Source organism: Tribolium castaneum, chromosome 1, assembly GCF_031307605.1.
Source record: "Tribolium castaneum strain GA2 chromosome 1, icTriCast1.1, whole genome shotgun sequence".
Classification (NCBI taxonomy): Eukaryota; Metazoa; Arthropoda; class Insecta; order Coleoptera; family Tenebrionidae; genus Tribolium; species Tribolium castaneum.
Window position 1 is genome coordinate 4,983,898 of NC_087394.1, and position 22,977 is coordinate 5,006,874.

General features: G+C 30.5%; 1 protein-coding gene across 3 annotated transcripts in view; it reads right to left on the reverse strand.

The window, feature by feature from the left end:
• Positions 1 to 2,425: 2,425 nt before the first annotated feature.
• The window catches only part of nwk (nervous wreck), a 40,612-nt gene continuing 20,060 nt past the window's right edge, over positions 2,426 to 22,977 (reverse strand). The window contains exons 8-14 of one of the 3 annotated variants that reach the window (XM_015984568.2): positions 17,189 to 17,342; positions 16,826 to 16,992; positions 12,965 to 13,246; positions 12,586 to 12,900; positions 10,332 to 10,497; positions 10,221 to 10,255; positions 2,426 to 8,633 (exon numbers count right to left, since the gene is read on the reverse strand). In XM_015984568.2, coding sequence (XP_015840054.1) covers positions 8,202 to 8,633; positions 10,221 to 10,255; positions 10,332 to 10,497; positions 12,586 to 12,900; positions 12,965 to 13,246; positions 16,826 to 16,992; positions 17,189 to 17,342 — 1,551 coding nt within the window. In that variant the 3' untranslated portion in view covers positions 2,426 to 8,201. The remainder of the gene's footprint in view (positions 8,634 to 10,220; positions 10,256 to 10,331; positions 10,498 to 12,585; positions 12,901 to 12,964; positions 13,247 to 16,825; positions 16,993 to 17,188; positions 17,343 to 22,977) is intronic. The other 2 variants (XM_008197307.3, XM_015984569.2) reach the window with 2 other exon arrangements.

Here is a 22,977-nt window from a genome sequence, read left to right on the forward strand (position 1 = left end):
AACTGTATTTTAAATTTCATAAAAATCCGTTGACAAAATCTGAGATATCAGGCTCGAAAGTCTTAGCTGGGACCCCCTGTATATTAAGTAGTTCAACAAAAAAGTGTAAAACCAACAAAAATATTTCAGAAACACAATCTAATTTTTACCAACTTTACACTTTCTCAATTTGTTTATTTGCTGATGATCTTAAGCTTTATAATGTAATAACAACTGATAGTAATTGTCAAGTCTCAATAATATTCTCAAGGGGTGCGAATTTTATGCGTTAACCTTGATTATTAATAAATTAATGTCTTATAATTGTGTGGTTCACCTCGATCGGTTAAAAATAAATAAATTATTATTAGATAATGTATAAAAAATTCTTGTAAATACATCAGTTTCTTTTGTTAAAATTCTTCAGCAAATAATTAACTATTACGTTATTAATTATTAAAATAATTATTGTCTTACATCGTGGTTAACCTTAATGTTTATTGAAAATTTTTTATAGTTTTTTTTCGTGACAGATTTAATTCTTTTGTTTCCTTTTATACTGAGCGGTTTAATTTTATAACTGACTTTTTACTTTTTTAAATATTTCAGCTTTATTTTTAAATCAATGCAGATAGGTAACTAATTAATCTAATTTAAATTCTAAATCATATTATTATTATTATTATTATTATTATTATTATTATATTATTATTATTATTATTATTATTATATTATTATTATTATTATTATTATTATTATTATTATTATTATTATTATTATTATTATTATTATCTTTTTATCGCAAATTTTCTGTACTGACCATTTTATCAAAGTTTACTTAAAATTGTTTTTTTTCATTTTCCTTTTATCATGTATTTCTAATTTATCATAGTTTTTTAATAGTTTTTAAGATCCTTCAAACAGTAGTATTCAGACGATTTTCTTAAATCTAAATCAATTTAAATATAGTTTTTCATCATCTAAATTAATTTATTGAATTAAATAGGTTATTGTTTCTACTATAAATTCTATAAATATGCAACCAATAATACTAAAATACTACTGATTCCAGCTGACCAGATCGTTAAGCGTTAAAAAATTAAATTCTGGGTAGTGTCAAGTTTGTCTTGATACTTTTGTTAAAATTTCATTACAGATTATTATTACTTGGAAGATAAAAAAACTAGTGTGCAATTAGTATTTTTGGTTATGCAACCAAAATGACATGACAGAAGTAACCCACTATTGACTCACCCTGTATATTTAATTAGTATACATGTTTTCCCTTATTTGGCACAATTTTTTATCAATCAGAAAGAAAAAAAACATATAATAAAGACAAATAATTGCATGGTAGCTAATGTTAAAAATGGTGGATGCGCCGGGATAAATCATTTAAATATTTGGAATTTATTCAAACTATTATTTGATACCAAAAAAGTAAAAAAAAGTTTTTTTTTCATCTTTAACCAACACTTTTTTTTAATATGGACAAATAAAAGCAAAGTCGAATGGGCAGATTGATTCAGAATGTCAGTTAGCAATTGTTCAATAATTTTGTGCCTATTTTAATTAACATTTTTCAAGTTGATTTGAATATTTTACATATTTTCCTTTAGACTAATTAAATATTTATGTACGTTTTTTATTATTTTATTATATTTTTTGGGGCCTTTTAAATCGGATTTCAGCATTTTTTAGACTATATTTTTCAGGTCTATAATTTATGCTAATTGTTCCTAGATTTTTTAAGGCAAATATTGGTGTTTTAAATTCAAAAGTAATGCTTTTACAAAAATTTCTTTGTATGTTGTCTTCCTAGCAGTTCTTCAATACGGATTTTTATTATTTTAAATTTCTACACAAGGTAAAGTCTGTTAAAAACAATTAATGGAACTAATAGTCACACAAAAATCACCATTTACCAATAAATACTTTATTTATTGTTTCTTCCTCTCTTTCATTTCAGTAACGAAAATTTTACTTTCTAGTGTTTTTGTGAATTTATTTAATACTTAAAACAATAGTATTTGCGTCAATTCATATCAAATCATAATTTTGGTAATTTGCTGAATAAAATCGCACTAAAAAGGCGTTATTGCCATTATTTGCCATCGAAGTCGAGTAAAACACAATTTCAGCTACATAAATTCTGTATTTAATAATATTTCAGTTTACATAGAACGGGATAATGAACCATACGTCCTGAAACCAAGTCTTACAGGTAGTTAGAATTATAGTCATAATATCTACAGGTGAGAGATTGAAGTTTATAATAAGAAGGCACCGCTGAAAGAAGACGGGGAATTCAATACAATCGCGTAAAACAGCCTAAAATCTCTTAAATTGTACACAATCCAGCTTTGTTGAGTACGACAATGTTAAACGTGTCCCAAACTGAAAAAAAAAAATCGTGCTCGTATCAACTAAAATAATACTGTCACACTAAATCTGGATGAATTTATTAATCGTATAAATACTATGTACAAACTAAATCCATTTATTGCTAAACATGATGGAACATTGCATGATAGTACACAAAAACCTTAACGAAAAAATACAAACAATATCTGAAGGTAACATTAATGCATCGGTACTTGCGGTTTATTTTATTGCATCCTGCCAGTCTCTCAAACTATTTTTCAAAAAAAACCAAACCACTCGTCTCTCTCTTGCTAAAACTGCAGAAACATCTAAAATGTTTAATTAGGCAACAGCGCTTGATTTCTCTTTTATTTTTAATCACTATACACTCAACACACACCACAATAATAGTGCGTGGATTTATTTTATTCACTTAAATATAAATCAGTCATTTAATCTTAGCTAAAACTAGCCAGCGACTAAGCTACGCTTGGTGCGACATATGATGCGAGTACACTTTATTGCAAAATACAAAACTGAATTGACTTGAGTGGAACTTTGTATTAGCAAAATATCGATCACTGTCGACGGACGCTTTTCCAACCAACTGTAGGCCCGATTTTTTCGAATAATATGTATTAGTTCAGGAACTAGTAAATTAAATTTGAAAAATTACTAGTTCCTGACTATTTGATTGAACTGAGAGATTGTCACGAGAAGCAATGGAAAACACTTTAGACGTTTCGTGCCAATCGAGGCCAGAACTTGCGACAAATCAAAGATAAGGCAACCAATGGTGAGGAAAAGGAAACATGAGATGTTGGCGCAACTATGGTCAGGGAAGACGAAACGTTGAAACGCAACAGTTCTGGCCTATTTTCAGTGTTTTGGGATAAATGTCACAAAAAATTTATTAAAAATGCTCCTGTATTACCAAAATCAACTTTTTTCTTAAAACGCTTTTTGGTTTTTAGATTTCGGTTATTGATATTTTTTGCAAAATTGGATTAATTTACACTTTACTTTAACTGTCTTTTAACTATTAACAAAAGAAAAGTTTTACGTTTCTGCCAAGTTGTTTTAACTTTATCGTTTGATCTACTTTTTTTAATGTAACACTCAATATTTCTTATTTTATCATCTTTCATTATTCATTTTTTCATTCAAATACATATTTAAAACTGTATAGTTTTATTAAAAATTAATTGGCTGTTAAAAGTTAATACGCGATTGTTCCATAAATCATAAATCAGAGCATCTCATTGGTTCAGCTTGGTCATGTGATCGATTAATCTAGCCGAACATCTTAAGGTTATTTATAAATAATCTCCAATTTTCGCATTAAAGTTTGTACTAAATTTTCACAAAAAATTAAGACAAGAAAACCATTAGAAATTTTCTTGGATATAATAATAAAATAATCAATTGTATTTTCAATTATTTACGACGTCGGTATTACTGATTACTGCTCAAAAGGTAATACGTTCTCAATAACAATAAATAAAAAGTAAAGTAAAAAAGAAAAATTTTCATAGTTGCTTACATAAGAAGAAAAAAACAAAAAAAACTCACCTTTTATACGAAAAACTAATAATGTGTGATTAACAAGTCAGGTCAGGTCAGGTCAGGTCAGGTCAAGTCAGGTCAGTTTTATACAGGGTGCTCAAAAACTGGCGCACCAACTCAGTGGTACATTATTGAGAAACAAGTGCAGATTACGGGAAAAATGTTGAAAAAATTCCTAAAGTCATATTTTAAAAAATCTGGAGCTACAAACTTATTGTGTTAACTTCTTTAGTTTTCATTATTTTTTTATGTTTTTATGTTTCATACCAGGTATTTGTTCCGTAACAAAACGATAAATAATTATTTTTAAATTTACTATCAGATTTTAGCAGTTTTTTTAATTTACCAAAATTAAAATTCATCTAAAAAATCACAATGTGTAGATGTGCCAACACTGGGGATTATTTCCTAGGAAACCGTTGCAAAAATAATTTATTTTTATTGTTTTTCAAATTTTATTGCGCTCATGACTGTTAGACAACATATCATGCCACATATCATTTATCTAAAATCCGTTATTTATCAATAACTTTAATACAAAGAATTTTTTTACTATTTTTACCTTCATATGTAACCAGTTCTCTACCACACACCATTGAGTTGGTGCGCCAGTTTTTGAGCACGCTGTAGAAGCGTCATTATATTAATCCGCAGTTAAATGCGTGATTAACTGGTCATGTGACCAAGTTAAACAAATCTGATTGGCCCATTTAACAACGGAATTAACTTTAATTGAGCTCTCTATAAACAGGTCCTTAATGTTTTTTACTAAGAGTGAATTCTTGCTAGGTAAAAATATGTATTCAATTTTTTCTATATGCCAAAAATTAACTGAAACCTAAAAACTAAAATCAATTTCACTATATTTAAAAAAAGAAATACGCATCTGAAAAAAAATTATTAAAAAACATGTAAATTGTCATTCGAAGAAATTATAATAACAGTGCAACAATTTTATGGAAAATGAGTCTGCTAAAAGTATTTTTTGGTGTATCTTAAAAACCAACAATCACACAGCTGATTATTTATATTATTATAAATTATTATTATAATTATAATAATTATAATTATTATTATAAAAAAAAGATGCTTAAATAATATTTTGTGCAAATAATACTTAAAAAAATAGCTACAGATCCCAAAATTACGTTTTTTTAAATTTGTAATGTTAATTTTTTTACGTATTTTCTGCACAAAATAATATTTAAGCATCTTTTCTTTTATAGCAACACACAAGAAATAACAATTTTTTTTAACCAATTTTTGTACGAAACATCAATTAAGCATCACTTGTATGTTAAAATGACACTCGAAATTATAAAATTTCGATTAATTAATACTTCAATATTTTTAGTTAAGTAATATTTATTATAAAAATTGTCGATTTTTTTTATAAAATTCACATGCACTAGAAACGTATAAGGTATTTTAGCATAGCATTTCTACTGTGAAAATACTTTTACCTTTACTTTTAAGTTTCAAAAACTAATAATCACACCGAAATAAGCGTTATTGCTGTTAGATTATATACGTAATTTTTTTCACAATTTCTCAGAATGAAAATTAGTTGATTATCATAAAAAATGTTTTATTAATATATTAATAATGCGTAAAAAATTGTCGTTAACCTCAAAAAAAAAATTAAAAAAAACTTTATTCGTTGTGTATTCGTGTAAAATAAATAATATTTTAATTTCAAATTAGTTTTCTTACGTTAGTTGTCATTAACTTTACAAAACTCAAATTATTCGCAAATTTATAATTCAACTACAATTAAATGTGCGCTGTAAGATGTGATCTACACAGCGAATAAATTTCTTTAAATTTTTCTACACAATTTGTGTACTGGCTGCAGTGAATTAGAATTTTCGCACTGGTTGAAAATCGCTTAAACTGTTATACATTTTTATCAACCGTATTTAAAAAAATAATTTGGTAAATTGCAACGTTGTCGTTTTTATAGTTTTGAAACAGCTAATAGTTTTTAAATACAGTAAAAATATACTCTCAGCAGTCTCAGCTTCTACTAGATTTATAAATATTTAATCCAAAAATTAGTTAACCTTTGGCAACTTTTCTCTTTGTTATGAAATAATAAAACAATACACAACGTGTTTCTCTCGAATCTTTTTTTACGCTATATTAAACAATCAAATTTTTTTAATAAGTAGTTAATTTCAAATCAAGAAGAAACTAATAAAAATATAAGAGAACTTACCTAAAACTCCTATATAAAAAATATCAATACTTCAGATCGCAATTTGGACACTGATAGCAAGCATCACTTTAAGTATTTTCAAAATCTTGCAAAAAATATCAACAGCTTGGCAACGTCGCAACCAAAATCTAAAGACAAATACGATTTCAAAACACCTAGAAAAGTACAAATCAAAAAAATTTTGCTACCGATGGACTCTATGGTTATAATGTACTGGGTAGGGCAACCTTATCGCGCACCCAAGAAAATCGCGACTTCTAATGAAATAAAAATCCTGAAATTTTACACACCAGCCTGTACATTGATAAGGACCATCCTCGATTTTTATTAAATTTTTTGTTAATAAATAAAGTCGTAGCAGTTTTGTGTGTTTTTGGGCACTAACTGTTAATTTAACTACAAAGTTTTTAGACCAAATGCTAGCCCATCGAATGCTGGTATCAGAATTATAAATTTTTACTTGGTTGGTAAAATAATCGGTCTTTTTTATTTAGACGCAAACCAGACGCGTGATTTATTAGAAGATGGTATAATTTGCCAACAAAGGGATCAGTTACCAGTAGCCGACCTTTTTGAAGCCCCTTATTTACAGTCTTGCAATAAAACTAATGCCTGCATTGAAATATCCCAACGAAATCTTTTACAATCTTACCCCAATTATAGTTCACATTGTCACCTAAATTTACGACGCCACAAGTAGCAACTCATAAATAAAAATAATTTTTAAAGTTGAAATGTAAAAGTGCGTTTAATTCAAAATCTGATTGGTATTTTTCTTCGCTAATTTCGTAAACAATTATCTGAAGTGAATACGCGTGGTTTTGTATAAAATTTAGAATTTGACTTTTTGGTCGAAAATTACTTTTTTTAATTATTATTTTTATCTGCAAGTGAAAAATTACCAAAAAATTAGGGGAGATACCTTTATTATTGTTAGCTTATTTATTTATTTAGGATTGCTGAAAAAAAATTTTTTTGTGTTTAAAGTTGCATATTGTTTGCTATCAGGAAGAGACACTCAAATACGAGTATTTAGACAATTTCAAAAAAAATTGGAAATAGGGAGTTCGGCCATCTTAACAATTTGAAGGCGATTTTAAGGTATTGAACATTTAAAGAGAGTTAATTTTTTTAATTTTTGAACTAAATCTACCTAAATGAATATTAAAACACTCAAGCTCTTTTTTTTAATTTGACTTATTTCAATTTTTTATAATTTATCTTGCTTATGGTGTATTGATTTTTTAAAAAAGATGTGTCGTTTTCGACAAAGCAATGAATGAATAATGTTTCCAAAAACAAAGCAAAAAGTTTAGCCGAAAAACTGTATTATAAACTACATCCAAAAATGAAAAATATTGGTTGTTTTATTTAATGAAGTACACACTTCAAAACAGTTTTAGGTGATTTAATTAAATGTATAACTTTAGCACTGTTATTTTTTTTCGAACGTACAGTCAGGCGTGTAAAATGCAATATTTTTTATTTAATTAGAAATCGCGATTTTCTTAGGTGCGCGATGAGGTTGCCCACCTGGTATAATTAATGACAGTGTCTTTATCAAAAACGTGTGTGAAATTTATTTGAAATCAATAGAATTTTTTCATTGTTAATCAATTAAAAAAATAATAAAAAACTTACCTGAAAATAATTAACAAAAAAAATTCGTTTCCAACAGACATCAGGAGCCACTCAAAACCAACAAAATTACCTTAAGTTTGTGACATTAATACCGAAACGCAAAAAGAAATTGTCCAACCAACAATTGTAACCAATTCAACCGACAACCTACAAACTACTTACATGTCTAAAGTGAAAATATCCTCATATGTTCATCTAACAATAATAACAAATTAGGTACAAATATACGCGCGATTCAACAACACACAAGATGATGATAGTCCATTGCGTCGTCCACGTATGCGTATTTATCCTACAAAGTGAAGTGATTCGAAACGATCTTCCATCAAACCTAATCAATTTCCAATCGTTTCCCATCACCCCTTTCATTTTTTTTTTTTTGGTAATTTATTTATTAATTTGAAGCGTACGAACAGAGCTCTAACATGATGGTCTAGGCGTTGGACTCTTTGAGATCTTGCAGTCGGGCCAGCTGGTGCGGCTCCAGCTCGTCGGGGATGCTCGCCCTGCCGCCCACCACCTGCTTGGGCTCGCCCACCACGTGACTCACCGAGTTCTCGGCGGTGCTGGGGCCCGTCGTCTCGCCGTCGCTGCCCGTGCTGCTGCTGACGACGAACGGCGTCGAGTCGCCGTCGGCGGCGCCCGGCGCCGGCTCGGCGTCCACCTCCTCCTCGTCCTCCTCGGGGATGGCGGCGGCGGCGGCGGCGGTGTCCGTCTCGCGGTGGTTGGCGGCCGGCTCCTCCGGCGGCGGGAACGGGTGCTCGGGTTCCTCCATCATGGGGGTGGCGGCCGTTATCACGATCTGAGCCACGCCGAGACCCAGCTCGTCCTGCTGGGGGTCGGACTCGGGGCCGGGCTGGTCATCCTAACATGGGGAAAGTGGAAAAAATGGAAAATTGCGAGAATTGTTTTAATTCCGCGAAAAATTATGTAACATCGAGTTGAAATATACATAGTGTTTCGAAAATGAGCTACAATACAAACTTATGTTTTTTTTTTATAAAACACCTTATATTTTTTAATTTATTTAATTTATTGAACAATCTATCTAATTTTTCAAAACTTGTAAAATTATGTAAAACATTTTGTATCTAACATTGTATCTAATTTACAAGCGACGCAGTCGCGAGTTAATAAATTCCGCGAGTCTACAGGGTGTCTCAGCTAAGATTTTCGAGCCTGATATCTCAGATATTTGTCAACAGATATTTATGAAATTTAAAATGCAAATATTTTAGAAGATAAAGATTAAAATCCAATTAATGCAAAAACTCAAATCTTAAAAACGTTAATTTTTATATGCCTTTTTAAAATGTTAAGCCTTTTAAGACTTATATTAAAAAATTTATCGTCAGTGAAAAATGCTGGCAGAAAAAACTCGTTCGTGTTTTCGCCAGAAAAATGAGAAACAAACTGTTAAACGTGGGTACAGATGCAAAAGCGTAGATCTCTATGAGACAAATGAGCACTACCATTGAATTTTGTCAATCCTACTCGCAGAAACGTAACTGTGACGCAAGAGACATTTCACAATTATCTCTCACCCATACAAAGTTAAAAAACAATATTTTTGACTTATTTTTGGTACTGAATGCTTTCATTCTTTCAAAATGGACTAAAAGACTGAACAAAAACTGAAAAATTCTAGACACTTGAACATTCAGGACTTTGGAAATGTTTCGTACACTGCTGTTTGGATTCTCTTCAAAAGCTTGAATTACAGCCCCAACTATTGCTTTGTTTCCAGTGACGTGTTTTGTCCTCACTCGATTTAGTTCAGGTACGTTTCCTGTGTCTTCAAATTATTGACGATTTTTTGAACTTTAAATTTCAAAAATAACATTTCACAAAAAGTCCAACGACACTTTCCATACGCGAATATTGATTCCTTTTTCAACAACACAGAAATTTCAGCCACTGTTGTTGGTTTTTAAAATAATTTCACCAAATTAAAAGCATTTTACTTTTCTGACAGCGCGCACACATTTGACAGTTTTTTTCAGTGGTACACAAAATGCCGCATAGAAATGCTTCATCAATTGTTTCAAAAGGTGACTGCCCAAATTACTATCAAAATTTGGATTAAGTTTTTAACAACAAAATTTAATTTTTTTCTTGGATCAGCCGAGCGATTTGGTTAATTTTTTGTGAGGTCATTTATTTTTCAGGGTTTAATGATCCAACGGTAATTTGGCTTAATTTTAAATAAAAGAAATGTGTTTTAAAATTTCATTTTTTAACTTGAGGTCATTTTTTGACCCCAATTGTCCTAAAATATGTGCATTTTAAATTTCATGACAATCCGTTGACAAATAACTGAGATATTAAGCACGAAAGTCTTAGCTGAGTCAGCCTGTATAATGTAATTCTGTGTTAATACCGTGTGTAAAATTCAATTTTTCAATAACACCAAAAGATTAAGAAAAATAATTAATTATTAAAAAACATTTACCTCGCCAACGATCTCGACGCTCGGAACGTCGATCGCTGCATGAAAAGGTAGCAAAAAAGGGGTTAATAAGGTGAGGATTTTTTGATAATTTTTGGTCGGGAAATGACTTACTTGGAACATTTCCCTGAAATTGACTGCCGTATTGTTGGTGTTGGTCCCGGGATAGCTCCATGGAGAAGCTTCCCTCTGGTGATGCTGTTGAATCTCCTTGATTTTTGAGAACTGGAGGTGGTTCTTGTGGGTGTTCTACAGATGGCGTTGGTTGCGTTATAACCACCTTAAAAAATGAACAATTTTTTTTTACTTGTGCCAGCAAATGTCGAAGTGAGACAACTCTTATTAGTCTCTAAAAATCCATAGAAAAAATCGCGTAATTTAGACTCAAATAAACAATTTTTTGACTTAATTAGACAAAATCCCCCAATTTAAAAATGTTTCAAATTCACTAAAAACGTAAAACCTAAAACTTACCTTTAAAAAGGTGAAAAAATTAATTTTTTTTAAAACACGTTCTATCGTAGGTTTTTGTACTTGTATATGCCCTTACATTCCTCTACAGTTAGTAAAAGTCAAAAAAAGTTCATATGTTCGAATTTTTGATGTTTGATTTTTTCAATTTTTGTCGCGAATTTTGTCGATTTCCGATATCCTGATCATTTATCAAGCAATAACTCCGGAACTATTAGAGATAACCCTATGATGTGTACTACCTTTGGAAAGCTCTTTTAATGATCTATCATTTGCAAAAAAGACTATTGTTGTCCGACTTATAGTTTTTTAGAAAATGCAAATAAAAGCAAAAATTAGATCATGTACTCAAAAATTCATAACTAAAAAACTATTGGGAATTTGGTGCTTTTTTTGATTCCAATCGATTCCTCGGATCATTTTGCATAGGTATGAATCAAAATACTTCCACTTTTTAGAATAGTTTAGCCGTAAATGAGAAAATAAAAAAAAATTAAAAAAAGTTAACACCCCCCCGTTAGAAATCGGTCAATTTTTAAAGTGTCCTAAAATCAAACAAAACCGATTCTATCTTATAGATTTTGATGTCCTCTTTCCGATTTAAAAAAGCGTTTTCTCCTAGCTCTTTTAGTTTGGCCGTAATCGGCGTTTAAAAGTTGAAATTTTTTTTGCGAGATATCGTCTTCAGTCCTATGCCATTTTGTAGAGTTTTTTATTCCGGTTGTCCTCGATTTTTCCGTTTCTCGATAACTCTAATAGTTTCGCCGTAATTGGCGGTTGAAAATTGAAAAAAAGGGAAAATGGAAACCATTTATTGCGTTTTTCTCGGAAACTGTAAGACTTAGAGCAACGAACAAAAAATCATCGAATAGCGCTTAATTTTAGCTATTTTCTCGTCCAGACCCGGAGCCGCTACGGGCAACGGTTCCGGCTACAGAGGCGATCAAAATTTTTCACTAAAAAAATTCACAAAAAAAAAACTAAAAGTCGTAGAGCAATGCGGTTTGTTCCATTGAATTCTACGGCTCATTTTACATATTATACTAATTTTTCACAAGAATTAAAAATTTTTAAATTTTTTTGCCTAATAATTTTTCAATAAAAAATTCATAACTCAAAAACTAAAAGTCGTAGAGCAATTCGGTTTGTTCCAGTGAATTCAGCGGCTCATTTTCTGTAATATACCAACTTTTCACGAGATTTAAAATTTTGAATTTTTTTGCTAAAACTTCCTGAGTAATAACTTACCTTCAAAAAGGTGAAAAAATATTTTTTTTTAAAACTCGTTCTAACGTAGGTTTCTGGACTTGTATATGCCCTTAAATTCCTCTACAGTTGTTAAAAGTCAAAAATGTCCATATGTTCGAAATTTTTATGTTTGATTTTTGCAATTTTGTTGCGAATTTTGTCGATTTCCGGTACCCGGAGCATTTATCAAGCAATAACACCAGAACTATTAGAGATAATCCTATGATGTGTACTATCTTTGGAAAGCTTTTTTAATAATCTATCATTTGCAAAAAAGATTATTGTTATCCGACTTATAGTTTTCGAGAAAATGCAAATAAAAGCAAAAATTAGATCATATATTCAAAAATTCATAACTTAATTCCTTTATGTAGTAAGCTTCACACAAGTGTTTTTTTTTACTTTTTTTGCAAAATTCGTCGATATACCAAATTTTCTAGCTCAGAAACAAACTCAAACACTGGAAAATAGGTGCGTAATACACATGCAAATCCTCTCCGAAAATGGCAAAAATAGACCAAATCAATGGTTTTTTTGACTTACTTGAGGTAAAACCGTTTGAAAGTGTCTAAAATATCAATTCTTAAACAATGATTTTTTGCGTTTTTTACGACGAAAAAAATCAACAAACGTTAATTTTCGCACTCACCTCAGCTGCTACTAAAAAATTGGGAACATCAGGTGGTGTAAAAACCGGTGGTGCTGACGGTGGCGGCGTTTCATCCCATTCATTCGTCAACGGTTCGCCATATTCGTCACACTCCTCCACCACCAACGACGGAAAGTTTCCGATTCTACCTTCCAGTTCGCCTTTCCACCAGCCGTCGTCAACACTATGCGCACATTTGCTCAAAACTTTAATTATTTGTCCCTCTTCGAAAGTAAGTTCTTCGCCACCTTCGCCGTCGTAATCGTAGAGGGCGATACAATAGGACGCTGCAGGTGAATCGGGAACTGCGGCTTGCTAAATGGTGGATGCGCCGGGACAAATATAATAAAATAAAATAACAATACAACAAATAACTTACCACCGAAATAACGGAGACTTGTTCGGGCGATTGATTCGTTTCGGACGGTGCTTGCACCTCCTCCTCGTTGTCTACGGTGTAGTCGACCGATGAGAATGATATTTGATTGACTAGTCCGGGCGTCGTCGCCGTCTGTTCGCGCTCCACGTCGAGGTAATTATGCGGTACGTATCCTTCCTCACCTTTGTAATTGCGCGCTCGCAACCACCCATCACCGTCACCTTCACCTACCACTTCCAGTTGTTCGTTTTCGACGATCGTCAACTCGTCGGGATTTTGTGCCTGTCAAAGAGATGCAGTTTGTTTGATGTTTGTCCGATGCAATCGATACGACAAATAGAAAACAAAATGTAAAAGCAATAACTGTGCAAAAAAATAAATAGAAATTTATACACAAGTTGTGATTCGCTTCAACAAACAAAAAACTAAAAATAAAAAAATGTTATGCAAAACTCACTATCTTTTTACCTATATTATCTTTCGGTTATATCACGTTTTATAACCGCAATACACAAATCTAACCATTGATTATGTTAGACTCAGCTTATATAACGGTTATCTAACCATGGTTATGTTTAGCGTCTATAAACATGGTTATATTATGGTTAGATAACCGTTATGTTTCTTAAGCAATATGGCCCAAGCTAGATTTAGGTTATATATCAGTGTTCTAACCATGGTTATGTCTAGCGTATACAGCAAAGGTTATGTGACGGTTATATAACTGCTATGTATGTAATGCAATATAGCGTATGCTAGATTCTGTTCATATATCGGTGATTTAAGCATGGTTATGTTACAGTTATATTTAATATTCGCCGGCATTTTATAATAATATTTACAAAACAAAATAAGTGATCTAAGAAATTTTTGGTTATATGGTTGAAAATTATCTAGTTTGTTGGTCGTAAAATGCATTCAACAGTGATTTTTGCTTTTTCTTTACTTCTACGTGTTGCAAACACGTGAATCGTCATCTATATTTATTGTTTATCATGTAAGTAGAGTACAATTTGAATTTATACTTAATTGAAAGCTGAAAAAGCTTTCCTAAATATATTTTAGTTTTGACCACAAAAAAATGAATTTGTCAAAACCAAAGCAAATTATTCTAAGAATGAATGTTTTCTCACTTTTTACCTGCCGACTCTTTAATCCTTCAATGTTAAGCTGGGTTCGGAGAATTTGTCCAAAGTTGAGGAAACAATAAAGAAAACAGTGAACAATACGTTTTTGAAAATAGTAATACTTTAGTTCCTGATAACTGTAATTTGTTAACAGTTTGACAAACTCTTGTTCTTTGGAGGAAAAAGATAACACTGACTACGTTAGAAGTTTTGCTGTAAGATGACATTGCACCTTTCCTATTACTCCCACAGCATCTTCGGTCTTAACATAAGTAGTTCTATGTTGGTTCTGGTCATCGAATATTTTCTTGCAGAAGTCATTCCTAAAAATTCTTTTAGAATTTTTCAACAAGGAATCAACAAAATACTGAACAATATTTATTGTGCACTCCAAAGAGGCTGGATATAAGCACCAATTTATTTATTCTAAATGTTTTTTGTATGATTTGTATTAAAATCTACTATGAGTTTTTTTAAATAAACTTTAGCAAAAGCTATGTAAGGGCAATAGAATGGTTAGATCACTAAGCATAACCGAAAAATAAGCGAAATGTAAAGGAAATTATATAACCGAAATATAACCACGCGTAGATAAAGGTTAGATAAAGACATATCCGCAATATAACCGAGATATAAGAGAAGTTCTATAACCGCGCGTAGACACGGTTAGATAAAGAGGTTAACTAACAGTTAGCTTATAAAAGCGTCACATTTGGGAATTGGCGATTACATTGGAAGGTTTTATCTCGGTTATAAAAGTATGCTACTAGGATTAACTAAGTTTAAAAAAGTAAGAGAGTGAATCGACAATTTTTTTAAATTTTTTAATTTGTTTTAATAACATCCTAAGTTTCTGTGTTGTAATTTACAAACAAAAATTTTAAAAATCGCTGACAGTTTATTTCAGCCATATTTAAAAAACAACACACAAAACAGTTAAAACTGAGTGGCTTTATTTGAACCAAAATGAGGAATTTTTTACGATCTAATGACTAAAATAGCAAATAGTGCAGTTCAAAATAATAAACCAATTTTTTTCCTAGTTTCTATTATTAGGTAATTTGTGAGCTCTTAATTCAAAAACATTTATAATTTCTAGCAAAAATAGCTGAATTGTTTAGAAAAACATGTAGCAAAAATTCTTTGATTTAAGAAAGTTTCTTGCTCAAAAAGCTATAAATATCTAGGTTAAAAAATAGCTTAGTTCGGACTTAAAACGATAATTTTTTAGCATATTACAACAAAATCTGTCTACCTAACTAAATTTTTGGCTCTAAAATATAAAAATTCCTTCAAAATGCTACAAATAGCTATATTTACTTGTGCTAAATTATTTAAAAAAAAAATACGCCGGTTTCAGATCTAATACGAAGATTTTTTTGGCGTATTTCAGAATAATTTGTGATTTTTCAACTCTGAATCGTTCTAAATTGTTTAAAATAGCGTAAATTTTAGCTTGTCTTGTTAAAAAGCGTTAATTTGAGTAAGTTTTTGGCTCTAAAACCTATAAAATTTCCTAAAAGTGGCTTAAATACAACGAAATCCCAACCTTAAACAACGATATTTTGTCTAATTCGTATTTCGAATTTTCGAAGTGATTATAAAAAAATGAAAAATACTTGAAATATAACAATATTTTGCGTCTGTTTTACTAAATTTTTGGTTAAAATACAGACCAAATAAAAGAATTCTTGATGTGTCTTGTACGTATAATTCGTCGGCCAAAAAAGTCTCTATAACCGTGTAAAAGATCGCTTAAAATTGTCAGAAAAAAAATCATTTTTTATTGGCTTTTCCCGACATAATCTAACCTTTATCAGTATCTATCTCCTTCATAAAAGTGCTACATCGTGCAAAAATAATTCAAATTACGTGAGTCAGATTTAAATCGATTATTTTTAACTCTGTTTCACAAAAACTCATCGATCTACTCAGTTAAAACTGGTCATTTAGAGCTAAACTTCAGTGCGTTTTTGACTGAAAAACATGCTGAATCTAGATCAGCAAAATCATGTTTTTTTGGTGTGTTTCAGCAATTAAAAGTTACAATGAATTAATGATACGTTGGTTGTTGTTACTTTTCTGGCTGAAAAACCTGAAAAAAGACTCAAAAAACTTGAAAAAACCCGAAATCACGTAACAATTTTTTGCATATTTCAGCATATTTTGGTGTTTTCAGCTGAAAAATCTGAAAAATCATGGAAAATGCCTAAGAGAGCTTAATTCAAATTTAAAGTTATTGTTCTTTGGCCTGTTTTAGCAAAATTTTTGTATTTTTTTGGCACAATCCGCCAATTGGAGTAAACTTTTTGTCTGAAAAACATGTAAAACAACTCGGAAATCCCCCAAAAATGGCAAAACATGACGTACTTCAGCTTAATTTATCGCTTAAAAATCACTGAAATCGCGTAACACAGATTTTGTTTCTATCTTGTTTCCGCAAAATTCCTTTCTTAAAGGAATTCTAACTGAAAATCGTGGTCATTTACTTAAAATATCACTAAATATCTCCAAACATCTGAAAATACCTACTAACTGAGATATAAAACAACAAAATTGATTGTTTTTTCTTCGCCCGGCAATTAAAAAAAATGCACCTTGGCCTAAATACTATGTTTTTTAGCGTACTTGATAAGCTTTTTATTCAAAAATGTGTTAAATCTAGCATAGAATTAAACGAAATAAAAAAAATAAAAAAGATTTTCTAACATTTTTAAAAGAATGAAATACGAACAGTGTACGAGTAGAGCGCTGTGCACTTGAGCAGAGGCATGGAAGGGGTCGACTCTCGTCGAATCACACTCTCCGATTCCGTATCCTCCGTACCCCAATCGACTTGTGTGGGGTCGTCCCAACCTGCAGTCAACTGTTCGATCCTTTGTCTCTCCTGTTCGAGCATCGCTACGACCCCAAAATAATTTTTACAAACAATTCCATTGCAAGGAAATCAATATAATACATATTGAAAGCAAAGCGCTTAAAAATCAAAGCAAAAAAACTCGCAAAATCCAACACTGTGTCCTTTTGTTTGAACCCCCCATGTGTTGCAATTCACAATGCAGTCACAGTGTGCAAGAACAACGAGTTCGTTGCCTACCCCACTCACCGTCGACCTCTGCATTTTCAAACTGATCGTGTTGACTCCCTTCGCTGTCTTTATCCTGGTGCTTGTCGGCCTGGGGAGCGGTGGCGGTGGCAGTCTCGCCTTCGGCAAAGTCGCTGTCGTAGAACGAGTCCGAGCTGGGGTGGTCCTATTTCAAAAATTAGGCTCTAATTCGCAAACACAGATCACAGAAAAAAGTCACAATTTTTATGACTAAATACCACAGTTTAAAAAAACCTTCCTAAAAACTCTTGCAAAGTTTTGGAAACTTTTCTTTGTTTTTACAACCCTCTGGAGTGGTTAAAAGTAGAAAAAAAGTTAATTTGTTTAATTTTTAAACTTTTGATTTTTGCAATTTTTGTCGCGATTTTGGTCGATTCCGGGTACCCAAAACATTTATTGAGCAATAACTTCGGAACTATTAGAGAAAACCCTATGAGGTGTATTTTATCGTTGGAAAGCTCATTTAATTATCTATATTTTTCAAAAAAGAACATTATTCTCCGACTAATAGATTTCGTATAAATTGCATATAAAAGCAAAAATATGTAAAATTTAAAAAAATACATAACTAAAAAACTATTAGGAATTTTGCAATTTTCTTGACACCAATCGATTCCCCGGATCATTTTACATAAGCTAGAATTGAAATAGTTCTACTTTTTTGAATAGTTTTGTGGTAATTGAGAAATTAAAAAAAAATAAAAATTTGTTAACACCCCCCCTGTCTCCGAAAAATTCAAAATTTTGAGAAAAAAAATTGCTAAAACCCATTTTATTTTAAAGATCTTGATGTGCTCTTAACAAAGGAACAAACCGTTTTGCTCTAAGTCTTATAGTTTCGGCGTAATCGCCGTTTAAAAATTGCAAAAAGTGAAAATTGCATCTTTTTTGAGTTCTTAAGAGTTCTTCTCGGAAACTATAAGACCTAGAGCAAAATAGTTTGTTGCATTGAATTCTGCGGCTCATTCTACGTATTATACCAGCTTTTCACGGAATTTAAAGTTTTGAAATTTTTTGCTTAAAATTTCATGAAAATAAAAATAAAATTAACTCACTTTAGCAAAGTTTTAGAAACAACCCTCTGAAGATGTTAAAAGCAGAAAAAAAAGTTAATATGTTCGATTATTAAAGGTCTGATTTTAGCGATTTTTGTCGCGATTTTGGTCGATTCCGGGTACCCAAAATATTTATTGAGCAATAACTCCGGAACTATTAGAGATAACCCTATGAAGTGTATTATCGTTAGAAAGCTCTTCCAATTATGTAGCTTTCCAAAAAAGATCAGTGTTCTCCAATTATTATAATATAAAATATTATAAATTAAGTATAACTTTAAAAAATTCATAACAAAAAAACTAGAAGGAATTTGGCGATTCTCTCGACGCCAATCGATTCCCCGGATCATTTTGCATAGGCTAAGGTCCAAATAATTCCTTTTTTTCAAATAGTCTTGCCATACATTGAGAAAATAAAAAATTAAAAATTTTCTAATACCCCTCCGTGTTGCCAAAAAATGAAAAATTTTGAGAAAAAAATGGTTCTCTTTCGCAGTTTTATTTATTTAAACAATTTATTTAAAAGTGAAAATTGATCTTTTTTTGAGTTTTTAAGAGTTTTTTCAGAAACTGTAAAACTTAGAGCAAAAAAGTGTGTTCCATTGAATTCTTCGTATTATACCAGCTTTTCACGGGTTTTAAAATTTTTTGCTTAAAATTATAATGGTCAAGGCACTTACTTACCTTCATATGAAGGTATGAAACCCTCTACAATTGTTTTGAGTTATCTGTTCCAAAACTATTTTGTCGTAAAAACTACCGCACATTTCCTACTTGGTTCAACACTGACATTATCAATTGTCTACGTCGTAAATCTAACATTTTAAAGAAATATCGTCGAACTAAAAATATGCATTTCTATGAGGAGTTTAAGAAACTTCGATCTCTTTCAAAATCCCTAATAACTACTGCCTATTCTCAATACATCGGCCACATGGAAAACACTATCTCCAAAGATCCAAAGAAATTCTGGTCTTTTGTTCAAGCTAAAAAGCGTAACTCTAGAATTCCGGGTGTGTTGTATCATAATGGTAATGCAATATCAAATCCTAATGATATAGTAAATAGTTTCGCTAAATTCTTCAAAAGTGTTTTTTCTGACATGACATTGACTTCAGATAGTCCCTCGATGATGACGAATCTAAATAGTTTTATTACTGTGAACGAGATTAATGAGCATGAAATAATCCGGGTATTAAAGCGATCTAAAGACACACTTACTGCTGGTTGTGATGGTATCCCCAGCTTTTTATTAAGGGATTGTGCACATATTTTTTCTAAACCACTCGTATACATTTTTAATTTAATATTGCAAACTTCGACGTTTCCTAACATATGGAAAATAGCACACGTTTGTCTTCAAAACGGGTGATATAACACAAATTCAAAACTACAGGCCAATTTCAATCTTGTGTAATTTCTCGAAAGTTTTTGAGTCAATTATTTACGACCGTATCTACTCTTCTGTAAAAAGATTTATATCACCTTCACAGCATGGATTTGTTGAAAAAAGATCAACTGTTACAAATCTAGCCTGTTTTACTCAGTTCATATCTGACGCTTTGGACAGAAAAGGTCAGGTTGATGTCATTTATATGGACTTCAAAAAGCATTTGATCAAATTGATCATCATCTGTTATTGTTAAAACTTGATCAGTATGGTTTCTCCGGTTCTTTGCTATCCCTAATAAAATCTTATCTTGCTAATCGAGAGCAAAGGGTTAAATATCGTAACTACATTTCGGATAGTTACGTTGCAACTTCGGGTGTGCCGCAAGGTTCCAATCTTGGACCCTTATTATTTTTGCTTTTCATTAATGATATATGTGGTTCTTTATCAACATGCGCTAAACTTCTCTTTGCCGATGATCTTAAAATTTACACAGAAATAAAATCTATAGAGGACTGCCTCACTTTACAGAACAATATTAACGCAGTAGTGAAATGGTGTAATGAAAATCGCCTTTATCTAAACATTCTAAACCCATCCAAATGTAACGTTATGTCTTACACTAAAAAGCGCGAATTCCTTGAATTTGTATATGATATTTCGTCCGTAACACTGCATCGTACCTTTATTATTAAAGATTTGGGAGTTATTTTCGATACTGAACTCGCATTCAGTGAGCATATTAGGGATGTTACGGCTAGAGCGATTAAGTCATATGGATTCATCTATAGAAATTGTCGAGATTTTAAGAACTTATCAGTTATGAAGACCCTATTCTTCTCGTTAGTTAGAAGCAAACTGGAATACGGCGCACTTATTTGGCACCCGATTTATAAAATCCATATAGATCAACTCGAAAACATACAGCGACGATTCCTAAAATTCCTAGTTTTTATAATAGATGGAAATTATCCTATAAGGGGCTATGACCAGAACTTGCATTTGAATAGATTCGGTCTCCAATCTTTACAGTTTCGCCGTATTTGTATTATAATTAAATTTCTGTATAATTTAATTAATAATAACATCGACTGTTCTTGGCTATTAAATATGTTAAATTTTGCTGTTCCACGTTTAAACTCCAGACAAGCCATGACATTTTATCCTATAGCGAGAAGAACCAATGTAGCTGATAAGTCTCCTATCGTATTAATGACTACCCTATTTAATAATGTATGTAAAGACGGTGATATCAACTATGATTCGTGGCCGAAGATTGTTTCGTCTTTATCATTAGTATAGTATTAGTGTAGTTCTAAGTTTTTGTATATATTTACTGTAAATGGGTCTCCTGTAGTAAATAAAGGCTTATTATTATTATTATTATTATTATTATAAAAATTACAATTTTTGGTTACTCACTCTACCGGAGTTTTAGAAACTTTTCTGTTTTTACAACTCTCTGGAGTTGTTAAAAGTATAAAAAAGTAATTTCTTTGTTTTTAAAATTCAGCGTTTTTTATTATATGTAAGCCTATAATTTATTTTAAAATTTTTCTATATTTCCTTATGGTCAAAATTAATTAATTAACAAAGTAGTTAATAATATTAAGTCGCTGTAAAGAAATATTATCATATCAAACGAAAATAACTTTTCATTTGTGTAAAAAATTAACGTTAAAAAAATTTTGTTATGAATTTTTTAAACAAAATATCATTTAAGTATAATTTGTTTTATAAAATTTAATTAAAAAGTTAATTTCGTAAATGAAAATATCTGATTTGTTCAATTTGGTCATGTGGTCAGATAATCATTCACTGAATTGCGGATTAAGTTAATGGGGCTTCCAAATAAATATACCTAATAATTCCATATTTCACCAGGTCATAATTAAAAAAATTAATTAGTTAATTAAATTTAAAACATTAAACTACAATAATTGCATTATTCTAAGTATTGTCAATTGTATCCTTTTTTGTTATAATATTGTTAAATTTTTTTTGTAAACTTATTAATACTTAAACTACGAGAAAACAATTTTGTATCAGATTATCACTTAAAATTATACCTATTATCAATGTCAAGTGGTAAGTGAAACTGTTATATGTGGTTCCAACTAAAAAAACTTCAAAAATACATTATAATTAACTCACCCTGCATTTAAATAAATTACACACTACCGACATTTACCGACTTATCCCCATATTAACTAAAAATGTTATAAAATATGCAATTTTTTTAATATGATTCTACACTTTGGTCAGGATATCATTACTTGGAATACAGTTATCAGATAAAACTATTCCATTTTTTTATCATAGTTCTACACATTTTTTGTAGCAACATCGAATCTTATTGCTTTTTTAAAATATACGTAATTTTGCAACAATTTTTTTTTAATTTTTCAATTTGTTTTAATAACATCCTAAGTTTCTGTGTTGCAATTTACAAACAAAAATTTTAAAAACCGCTTATTTCAGCCATATTTAAAAAAACAACACACAAAACAATTAAAACTGAGTGACTTTATTTGAACCAAAATGACGAATTTTTTAAGTTTTTTACAATTCTAACTCAAAAAGGCGAAAAATTCTTCATAAAAAGACTGAAATAACAATACATCTGTCTTAAATCGTGAAAATTACTAAAATAGCAAATAGTGCAGTTCAGAATAATAAACCAATTTTTTTCCTAGTTCCTATTATTAGGTAATTTGTGAGCTCTTGACTCAAAAATATTTATAATTTCTAGCAAAAATAGCTGAAATAGCAGAAATATCAGATAAAACTATTCCATTTTTTTTTACATAGTTCTACACATTTTTTGTAGCAACATCGAATCTTATTGCTTTTTTAAAATATACGTAATTTTACGACAATTTTTTTTTAAATTTTTTAATTTGTTTTAATAACATCCTAAATTTCTGTGTTGCAATTAACAAACAAAAATTTTAAAAATCGCTTATTTCAGCCATATTTAAAAAAACAACACACAAAACAATTAAAACTGAGTGACTTTATTTGAACCAAAATGACGAATTTTTTACGTTTTTTACAATTCTAACTCAAAAAGGTGAAAAATTCTTCATAAAAATGACTGAAATAACAATACATCTGTCTTATATCGTGAAAATGACTAAAATAGCAAATAGTGCAGTTCAGAATATTAACCCAATTTTTTTTCCTAGTTCCTATTATTAGGTAATTTGTGAGCTCTTGACTCAAAAATATTTATAATTTCTAGCAAAAATAGCTGAAATAGCAGAAATATCAGATAAAACTATTCCATTTTTTTTTACATAGTTCTACACATTTTTTGTAGTAACATCGAATCT